The sequence below is a fragment of the Dipodomys merriami genome, unplaced genomic scaffold (genome assembly GCF_024711535.1).
Source record: "Dipodomys merriami isolate MVZ:Mamm:240054 unplaced genomic scaffold, mDipMer1.0.p SCAF_60, whole genome shotgun sequence".
In the NCBI taxonomy this organism is placed as follows: Eukaryota; Metazoa; Chordata; class Mammalia; order Rodentia; family Heteromyidae; genus Dipodomys; species Dipodomys merriami.
In genome coordinates, this window is record NW_027206180.1 from 958,632 (window position 1) to 969,442 (window position 10,811).

Here is a 10,811-nt window from a genome sequence, read left to right on the forward strand (position 1 = left end):
GAAGACAACACTGTCATGTGCCATAAAAACCAACACCAGAGCCCCCGCTAGCGCCAGACATCTGCCTTGTAAACATCAGGGCTCTTCATCCACATCTGGAAAACCGCCAATTCTCTTCATATGCACACTGGAAGCCCCACATGTGTCCCAGACTCACACGTTACGGGCGTGGCGAAGAGACACTTCAAACACCCACCTCTTTCAATGCCCAAGTCGGATGAGTCGCAAGGATTTCGTAATCGCCAGGAAGAACTTTAAAAAATGCAAACCTAAGAAACAGAAAACACAACTTAACTATCTCCACACCACCAGAGTAGTTCTCATTATAGGATGAATGTGGGCAGCATGAGAAAGTAATGTTGGAATTCTCGCAACTTCCTGTTAAGGAGCTCAATGATCATAAAGGCCTGGGCGCCTGCTGAGTGCCCCCTGGGCTCAGGAGGGGAAGGCCTTTCCTTTCCCCTGCGCAGGTGCAGGGAACATCCAGTGAGGCCTTGAGAAGGGGGCTGGCGGGGGAGGGGAGAGGTGGTTGTAAAGAGGCCAGGTCAGCAGACATTGACACAAGACACTGAGGATATGGAGACAACAAATGGTGACAAGCTTTGAATCCTAGTTGGAACTGCTCTCTGGGCAAATTCCATCAGCTGCTGGTCTCGGTAAGCATTAGCCTCCACTTCATTTCCAGAGCAACCCTGCACCACAAGTCCCTGTCCCAGGTTCAGTTAGCACCAGGCATAGTTCACAACCAGCTGCAGGTTAATCTGACCACCTGAAGTCCAAAATGTCCCCAAATCCAAAATATTTGGTATGCCAATATACTGCCACAAGAAAATTCTGCACAAAGTTTGCTCCATGGTTATACAAAATTTTTACTAAAAATACTGTGTTAAGATTACCTTCCATCTATGTGAATAAGGCATATGTGAAATGTTAGATCTGGGTCCCCTCCCCAAGACTTCAGTATAGTCTGGATCTGGAATGCCCCTCCAAAGGCCCAGTTGTTGAAGGCTCAGTACCCAATGTATGCTCAAAGGTGGGGCTTGGGAATTAACTGTCCTGAGGGCTCTGACTTTATGAATGGATTAATCCGTTGATGGATTCACAAGTGGACCACTGGGAGATGGTAGAAACTGGGGAAGGTGGAGCCTGATAGCAGGAAGTGGGTTACTGGGGTAGGGACTTGGGGGAGGGTAGATCTTGTCCCCAGCCTCTTCCTGTCTCTGTTTCTCTCCGCTTCATGGCTGCCAGGAGGTGAGCAGCTCAGCTCTTCCAAACCCTCCTACCATAAATCTCTACCTCACTTCCGGCCCAGAAGCAATGGAGCCAAGAGATCACTGACTGATTCTGTGATTCACAATAAATTCTCCCTTAAAGCATTCACACCAGGTATTTTGTGAGCGGTGAGAAACTAACTACACTATGTATGAAAATACCCCAAACCTGAAAATTTTCCATAGTCCAAATTAGTTCTGGTCCCAAGTATTTTGAAATCTATACGAGTGCAGGAGAAAAAAAAAAATCTCAGTTCTTTCTTCCTCCTACAAATGGAGAGGCATCAATGGGTATAATGAAACATTACTGAAAAAACGAACACTAATTTCAACCATAATCATTTTAAATTGGATAACTTACTGACAAACTCATTCTAAATTTCTATTCTGCCATTTCATTAGTTTGGTGTACTGAAGGAGTTAGTAATGATTTGAATGTTTTCAAACTCGGCAGTTACAACCACTCGTATTAATCTTAGCACATCTGTTAACATTTACAACTCAACGATATACATCCACTAAATAAGTGTTTGAATTTCTACTCAGCAAGGTTAATTAAGTAATCATCAGTTCTGACAACAAACGGTTTTGATGGTAATGGTGATAAAAGGGTGTGTTTAAATCATAACGAGCTAACCTATGTTGAGCAAACATTTATTAAACATGTACTTCTGAAGTGACACCAACTCCGTCTTCCCAGCAATCTTAGAGGTGAGTTCCACGGTTCCCTCATTTACAGATGAGGAAAGTGAGGCTCAAACAGAAAATAAAGGAGCCCAGATTTAAACTGGGGTAGGCACAAGGCTCCAGAGTCCCAGAGCTAAGGGAAAGCCTAGTGCCCGGCCTACTGCAGGTCCTTCACTGGAATAAACAAATCAGGGTCTGAAGGCAGGATCCCTAAACCCCAAATGTCCCCAATCTGCCTCAGCCCAGCCCGGCTCCGGCTTCACAGCTGGGCTCTGTGTGCCCCCAGCCCCCCACCTTTGGTCCCACTCACTTTCCACCAGGCTGCGTGACGGTGGACTGGATCTTCCCCTCAGTGCCCGTGCCCCTCAGGGACACCTGAACCCCTGCAGGGCCCAGGGGCTGCCCTCTGCTGAGGACCTGCATGGAGAAGGAGGTAAAGAGGAGGAGGTTATGAGGAGGAGGTTAGGGTGGCAGGGCAGAAGCCTCCCCCTCCCAACGTCCCCACTCCTGCATGTGGCTCCTAGAACTTGTCTAGGTGCAGGACTCCTTTGAAAAGGCTACAGAAAACCCTAGAACATTTTCCAAGAAGGGGACGGAGAAGACAGTAGAATCACAGCTGACTGTAAGATGCCATTGGTTTAAGGTGCCATGATATTTCACAAATCACTGGAAGAATTACCCAAGATCCCACCAAACCCACTCCCAGAGTGAGGACTGGGGGCTTCACAGCTGGCACAAAAGGGCAGACGCCCACTGAGGAGCCCATGAAGACAGGACACCTGCTCCTCTCAACCCTGAGCGCAGGTGGAAGAAAAAAAGAAATGCTGTGCTGAGGGCGGTGCCAGTGGCTCACGCCTGTAATCCTAGCTGCTCAGGAGGCTGAGATCTGAGGACTGCGGTTTGAAGCCAGCCCAGGCAGAAAAGTCCCTGAGAGACTCTTAACTCCACCGAACCACTCCAAAACCGGAAGTGGTGCTGTGGCTTAAGTGATAGAGTGCTAGCCTTGAGCACAGAGAGGCTCAAGGACAGCGCCCAGGCTCTGAGTTCAAGCTCCACAACTGACAGAAAAAGAAAAAGAAGAAGAAATGCTATGCTGAGAATCTTGGCCTGGAACAGGAGTTTGCATGGGCCAGCACCCCAAATTCAGTCTTCCCAGGTGTATGAGGACCCCGGAGAGAGCTCAGCTGCCCTCTGAAGCTTCTCTGAGTGAAGGGAGAAGCTCCCTCTTTGGTCCCCCACAGTGGAGACAATGGACGGTGTTGAGAGCACTTCCTCAATTCCACATCCCTGCCGTATCTCAGGCCCAGGGACAGCCAGCACCCCAAATCTGACTCCTAAAACCTCAGTTCTGCACAACACGGTGCAGAGCCTATCAACACCCCCAACTCCAAGTTTGTCTGTGGTCTCTGTGGGGTCCAGCCCCTTGCTTTTCCAAAGATAAGGAGAATTTTTTGTTTGTTTTGTTGTGGGGCTTACACTCAGGGCCTGGGGGCTGTCCCTTAGCTCTTCAGCTTGAGGCTAGCACTGTACCTCTTTGAGCCACAGTGCTACTTCTGGTTTTCTGGTGGTTAATTGGAGATAAGAGTCTTACAGACTTTCCTGCCTGGGCTGGCTTTGAACCACGATTCTCAGATCTCAGCCTGCTGAGTAGCTAGGATTATGGGCGTGAGCCACCAGTGCTGGGCTGGTAAGGATACTTAGTGTCTGTCACAGAGCTGCTATGAGAGGAGCAAAGATTGGAAGCAGAACCTTTCCATTCACAGAGAAGCCGGTGAACACAAAGTTGATGTCGCCACCCTTGGTGCAGATGTCACTCACACCATCCACGTACAACTCCACACTCGTGGGCTCTGAGGAAAGAGGCAGGGACAAGAGGGACAGGGTGAGAAACTAAGGTCAGCTTTAGGTCTGGGGCACAGTGAGATTCAGCCACCGTTCATGCCAGGCAACTTCATTTACGCTCAAATACTTAACATGTTCTCATGATTCAAACTCTGAAAGTACAAGGAAAGTTCCCCTCACTGCCCCGCCCCCCAGCCACTGGTGCCAAGCCCTTGAAGAAGCCAGTGTCAAGCACAGACAGCCTAAAAAGTCTTTTGGCTGGGTACTGGGAGCTCATGCCTGTCAGCTACTCAGGAGGCTGAGATCTGAGGATGAAGGTTCAAAGCCAGCCCAGGCAGAAAAGTCCATGAAAACGCTTATCTCTCAAGTGACCAACCTTAAACACAAAAGCTCAAGGACAGTGTCTGTGCTGAATTCAAGCCCCAGGAACAGCACGCACGCACACGCGCACACACACACACACACACGTGCACACACACACACACACACACTTTCAAGGATGGGTGGAAGTGGTGGTATATGCCTGTAATCCCAGCACCTGGGAGGCTGACACAGAAGGATTAGGAATTCAAGGCAGCCTGGGATGTGTAGGGAGATCCTGCCTCCAAAACTAACAACCACCCCTGGGACAAAAAAAAAACAAAAAAACAAACAAAAAAAAAAAAAACCTGAGTCCTAGGCTATTGGGCCTGTATAATGAGTAAAAGCACATAGGCAGAGTTTTCAAAGGGAGGCTCAGCACACACTTTAGAAAAGATGACAGGCAGCCTACAGGAGAGCTAAGTAAATTCAAACTCAAGTCACGGCAGAAATGAAGCCTGCGTGTGTTACTAGTCCCGGCACACAGCCAGCCCAAAGAACATTCAGCACGGAGCGTGGCCCTTTACCAACTGCAGCAGGCTACTCAGCAAGCTTACCGAAACTCCACCCCAGGGGAGGCTCGATCTTCAGAATGAAATCCCCCTGGAAGGGAAAAAAGAGAGAAACTCAGAGGAGCAAGAGCTCATGGTCCTGATTAACGTATTTCCACGGTATCATCTAAACTAAAACTTGCTCCTGAAAACAAAATTTTTGTTCTTTTGTTGTTGTTGTTGTTGGTCGTGGGGCTTGAACTCTGGGCTTGGGCGCTGTCCCTGTGCTCTCCAGCACAAGGTGGGCGCTCTACTGCTTGAGCCACAGCGCTACTTCCGGTTTTCTAGTGGTTTATTGGAGATAAGAGTCTCACAGACTTTCTTGCCCCGGCTGGTTTTGAACCGAGATCCTCAGATCTCAGCCTCCTGGGTAGCTAGGATTACAGGCATGAACCACTGATGCCCAGCTGAAAATAAAATTCTATGTGGAAGTGCTGTTCAAAATGTGGTAGTTCCTGCATTCCAGGCAGGCACTGACAGCTGACAAATTTCCATCTAGCCATCAGAAGAGGCTGCACTGAAGGCCACTTATGAATTCTATTGGTCAGATGCAATGGCTCATGCCTATAATCCCAGCTACTGGGGACTGTGAGATCTGAGGATGGAAATTTGAAGATAATCTGGGCAGACAAGTCCTAGGGAGAGTCTTAAGCCAAAATGGAGGCGTGGCTTAGGTGGTAGAGCACCAGCTGTAAGCAAAAAAGCCAAGTAGGAGCTCAAGGCCCTGAATGGAAGCTCCAAAAAATGAATTAATTAATGATAAAAAGGAAAGGGAAAGAGGAGGAAGGAGGGGGGAGAGGGGAGGGGAAGGAAAAGAAGAAAGGGGAAAGCTGGGCACAGTGGTACATGCCTGTCATCCCAGCTACACAGGAAGTAAAAACTGGAGGATCACAGGCCGTTCAGGCCAGCCCATGCATAAACATGAGACCCTGTTCAAAAAGCACTTAAAACATAAAGTGCTCGGGGCATGGCTCCATTGGTAGAGCTCCTGCCTTGCCAGGCCTGAGGTCCTGAGTTCAAATCCCAGTACTGCCAAAAATTAAAAAAAGAAGGAAGGAGTATTTCCTGGTGTGGGGAAGGCCTGGCTGCCTAGATCACGTGATTCTCGTTCCCGGTCATAAAGACACGTCAGGGGACTAAGGAGGCCGCTCCTCTTACCTTATCATACAAGGGGATCATAAAATAGCCGTTGTTAGGGGCGCAGTCTGTCTGGTATTTCAAAGTCCCATGCTTGGTGTACAACTTTATCTGGAAAGGAAAGAAAGGAAGCAGAAGTTGAGATAACACCCCTTTGAGAGCTAAGTGCATTCCATCAACATGTGTTTGTGTTCACTGCTGGACGTACACTGCCGTCAGCTCCCTCCCTCCCCCCCCCCCAGGAAAACACTGGCGCTCAAAGGCATCACAAGCCTACCCCTCTCTAAAGGACTCGCTTTGCAGTCTGCCTCAGTGGCCACCTCTTTTGCTCACTAGTGGTTCTGGATCTAAGACAAATTTGCAGACGGCACTGTTTGTAAGGTGCTTGGGCTGAGTTCCTGACCTGCCTCATCTTCTCAACCAGAGGGTCTGGGATAAGAGCTGCAGCGGGGGGTTGTGGGGGAGGCTCTGCATTATCTGCCCCCAGTGATTCCATATGCTTGATGAGACATTCACTTCAAAACTCAATTTCCTCTCCACTGCCATCGGACCCTGCCATCCGAAAGCTATGTGTCAACTCTTTGTCCTGAGCATTTGAGACACAATCTATCCACACAACAGACACAATATCTAGCCTTCTCCATGCTAGGGGCCCCCCAACATGTCATTTCAGGCTCAGTTTCTTTTCTTTATTTTTTGTCAGTCATGGAGCTTGAACTCTCGGCCTGAGTGCTGTCCCTCTTGATCTCTTTAAAGCTCAAAGCAAGTGCTCTACCACTTGAGCCACAGCACCATTTCCGGTTTTCTGGTAGTTCATTGGAGATGAGTCTCATAGACTTTCCTGCCTAGCCTGGCTTTGAACTGTGATCCTCAGATCTCAGCCTCCTGAGTAGCTAGGATGAGAGGTGTGAGCCAGTAGCTCAGTTTCTTTGTGGAAGAAGCAGCAGGGCCCTCCCCTCCTCCGTGGTTCAAGAGCTTCACGTCAGCGCATACACAGTAGTTGGTGTCTCTCAGAAGAAAAGAATGAACCTTGGCGTGGGCTGTAGGGCACAGATGCAAATTCCCTAACCTCGCACAGGAGCTCAACACGTGCCCCTCAGTCGCTGTGACTGTAAAAGCAATATGGCTGGGTCTGAGGGCCTCCAAGATAGGTTGTTCTGGGACCAAGTCAGAGGAATGGCAGAGTGGAATCTCACCAGCTCTGAAATGGGAAAAGCGACACACTTACACCAGCACACTGGAGGAAAGACCAGCGTGGAATAATCTTTATGGGCAGTGACCACGGCTGTCACTCCACACAGCCTGGTCTAGTTGGGGAACCCGGGGCGGGGAAAGCCAAAGGAATCATTTGGAGCATGGCCCAAAAGACACGTGTGCTTCTCCTGCGCTTTTCGCTGGCTGCCCTTCTTTGTCTGTCTGCTTGCATCAACAATTTTACCATAAATATCCAAATGGCCCCCCCATGGCCCAAGCCACACTCTGCAACCTAAGAATCAGTGGATTTTCCTGAGAAATGCAGTCTTCAGTTTTTGTGAGATCTGATTGTAAAAGTGTTCACAACCAGCAGGATTACTGCTTTCAACAATATGAGGCAGAATGTCAGTTTCCTCTAATCGCATCTATCCACTGTACTGCTCTACTCCCAGCTGGAACAAGGCTTCAAGATATACTAACACTGGGTAAGTAGTTGGTGATTGAATGAATCCATTGCAAAAACAAAAAACAAAAAAACAGAAGGCAAGAAGGCTGGAGAGAATGATTAGTTAAGTTGGAACACAAAAACCACAATCAAATGACTGTTGCTGGGAAGTTGGCTCAGTGGTAGAGTGGTTGCTTTGCATGCCTGAGGCCCTGGGTTCGATTCCTCAGCACCACATAAGCAAAAAGAAAAAACCCAGAAGTGGCGCTCTTGCTCAAGTGGTAGAGCGCTAGCCTTGAGCTGAAGAGCTGAGGGACAGCACCCAGGCCTAGAGTTCAGGCCCCACGAGCCGACCCCCCCTAAAAAAAAAAAAAAAGAAAGAAATGACTGTTGCCAGGGGCCAGTGGCTCAGGCCTGTAATCAATCCTAGCTACTCAGGAGGCTGAGATATGAGAATTGTGGTTCAAAGCCAGCCCTGGCAGGAAAGTCCATGAGACTCTTATCTCCCAATAAACCACCAGAAAACCAGAAGTAGCACTGTGGCTCAAGTGGTAGAGTGCTAGCCTTGAGCTGAAGAGCTGAAAGACAGTGTCCAGGCTCAGCATTCAACCACAACTGACAAAAAGAGATGACTGTGAGGTTAGGCACAGTGGCTTATGCCTGTAATTCCAGTTTTTGCAGAGGTAGAGACTGGGAAGATTTCAGTTCAAGGCCAACCAAAAGTTACAGAGATTCCATCTCAACACATAAATCAGGTATGGTGACATGCACCTGTCATCCAAGCTAAGCAGGTCACAGGTAGGAGGATCATAATCTAAGGTTCACCCTGGGCAGAAATCCCAAGACCTGACTTGAAAATAATATAAAGCAAAAAAAAAGGGGGTGGGGGTGGGGGTTGAGGGGTATGTAGTTCCAATGGTAGAGTTCAGAAAGAAAGAAAGAAAGAAAGAAAGAAAGAAAGAAAGAAAGAGAAAGAAAGAAGGAGAGAAGGAGGGAGAGAGGGAAGGAAGGAGGGAGGGAGAGGAAGAAGGAAGGAAGGAAGGAAGGAAGGAAGGAAGGAAGGAAGGAAGGAAGGAAGGAGAAGAAAGGAAGAAAGAAAGGGGAAAGTCCGTGAAGTATTCTGGGTTTTTTTTTTAACATATTTCATAAAGTACAGGTTAGGACATAGGATAGCAACGTAAGTCTACATCAAGATTACACATATAAAACGTCTGCTTTCATAATCAGAAACTATGAAACAATGAGAATGTCTCCAGCCTTCTGGACAGGCAGTTCCCTAGGGGGCAAGAAACACAGCTCATCCCAGATCACAAAACCTGCTCTCTGCTCTCACGGACACCGTGCCAACTAGTGGGTGGAGATGAGAGGGAATCTCTGGACTGCCTTGCCCCTCTTCCCACAGCCCCAGGAAGCAAGCTGTCAGAAGCCTTTCCAGGCAGCTTCTGAAAGGCCCTGTGCCTGAAAGCCTAGGGCACCAGGAGCAGGTGTCTAGCACCTTCTTAGCAGCCTTGAAGCCTGACGCAGGTAGAAGGGTGGAGGACACAGGGGCCTGAAATGACAAGAAGCTCTCTTTGAGAAACCACGTGTTGGGTTTGCTAACTTCTCTCCCAACACCATCCCTTAAAACTTAGCCAAGCACGGGTGGCACACGCCTGTAATCCTAGCTCCTCAGGAGGCTGAGATTTATTTCTAATGAACCACCAAAAAAAAAAAAAAAAGAGCTGGAGAGTGGAGCCGTGGCTCAAGTGGTGGAGAGCTAGCCTTGAGCAAAAGAAGTTCAGGGACAGCGCCAAAGGCCTGAGGTTCAAGCCCCAGGATGAACACATGGACACACACGGAGCCTTAAACTTGAGGGGGTGAGGTTGATGAAGATACACCCATGAACCCATCTCCTCCATGCAACAAATGTATGCTAAGAGCAAAGCAGATGGAACAAATAGAGGGGTGTGGAACAGACTCCACCCTTCTCCACAAACCCCAGCAAGGTGCCTGGCTGAGCGGCCTGGTTTAACAGTTCAACCAGTTCATCGCCCATGGGGACAGCTCAAAGCTGCTCCAGATGGCCTTTGGGGGGGGGGGGGGGCGGGGGGGGGGGAGGGGGGGGTGTTCCTTTCTCCAGAATTCTCTTTAAAGCCTATCCTGGCTCTTGAATCTTCTCGGGACCCGTTTCCTTGGCCTCTTCCCTTCCCATCGCCCATCTCCAGGTCCCTCTGGAGAATGAGGTCAGCTCTCCCTCGGGGGCTCCCAGCTCGCCTGACAAGGAGACCCCTGCCCCCCGGTCCTCCCTCCCTCCCTCCACCCCCCCCCGGGCCCAGTCTCCTCTCAGGTTTTCTGGGTCACCGTACCCCTGGGCTGACCATCCCACTTCCATCTCCAGTGTCATTGCAATGGCCACCCAGGCCTCAGGACAGCTGCAAACTCTTTTTGGAGGGGGCTGGGGGGGGGGGAGAAAGGAAGTAAATGGCCAGCCTCGGGGGCCCCAAGGCCGATCGCGGAGTCGGGGTCACGGGGCGGGGGGGGGGGGCCGAGCTTTGGACCGTGGGGACGCGGGCGCGTGGGTCCCAGCTCCACCATATGGGTGCGGGGTGGGGGGGGACCCGCGTTCCGGGGAGGGGGAGGGGGCCCCGGGTCTGAGGGGTGACGGCCTGGGGTCTGGAGAAGCGGGGGGGGGGTCTGGGGTTTGGAGATCCGGGGGGGGGGTCGGGCGGTCCCACTGGCGGCTGACCCCACCCCCCACCCGGGCACTTGGGGCGAGGCCGGGCCCCACGGCGGCCCCGCGCCGCGGCGAGGCCCTCACCTCGATGAGCGAGTAGTTGATCTCCACGTCCGACTTGACGAAGCCCCCGCAGCCCACCACGATGTCCTCGGAGCCCCGCGCCGGCCCCGCGCCGCTCAGCAGCAGCGGGAGCAGCAGCAGCGTGGGCGCGGCGACCCCCCGGGGGCCCGGCGGCCCCGCAGCCCGGCCCCACCGCATGGCCCGGCCTGGCCCCGGCCTGCCTCCAGCCGCCGACCCTCCGCAGGCCGCCCGGTCCCGCCCCTCACACCGCACGCTGCCCGGCTCCTTCCTCCACGGGCGCCGGGTGACAGCCCAGACCCCGCCCACCTGCCCGCAGCGCGCAGGCGCGCCACGGCAACCACGCCCCCTTCACCAAAGAGCGCCACCGCGCATGCTCTACAAAAAGCCAAAAGTCCCGCGGGCGCCCCCTCGGGACACGGAGGACTCCATGCACCTGCTGACAGGTGTGCACGTAACTCCCGAAGCTGAATTGTGTTTTAGGCGCTGGTAGCTCACGCCTGTCCTTTCTTCAAACGATCCATGCCCTT

The 10,811-nt window shown here is 51.3% G+C and overlaps 1 protein-coding gene across 1 annotated transcript in view; it reads right to left on the reverse strand.

Annotated features, from left to right (window-relative positions):
• LOC138814504 (BOS complex subunit NOMO1) overlaps positions 1 to 10,564 on the reverse strand; it is a 40,375-nt gene extending 29,811 nt beyond the window's left edge. Inside the window, exons 1-6 of the mRNA XM_070003403.1 lie at positions 10,285 to 10,564; positions 5,870 to 5,959; positions 4,718 to 4,763; positions 3,708 to 3,808; positions 2,269 to 2,375; positions 197 to 269 (exon numbers count right to left, since the gene is read on the reverse strand). Of these exons, the coding sequence (XP_069859504.1) occupies positions 197 to 269; positions 2,269 to 2,375; positions 3,708 to 3,808; positions 4,718 to 4,763; positions 5,870 to 5,959; positions 10,285 to 10,461 (594 nt within the window). The 5' untranslated portion in view covers positions 10,462 to 10,564. The remainder of the gene's footprint in view (positions 1 to 196; positions 270 to 2,268; positions 2,376 to 3,707; positions 3,809 to 4,717; positions 4,764 to 5,869; positions 5,960 to 10,284) is intronic.
• Between the last annotated feature and the right edge of the window lie 247 nt (positions 10,565 to 10,811).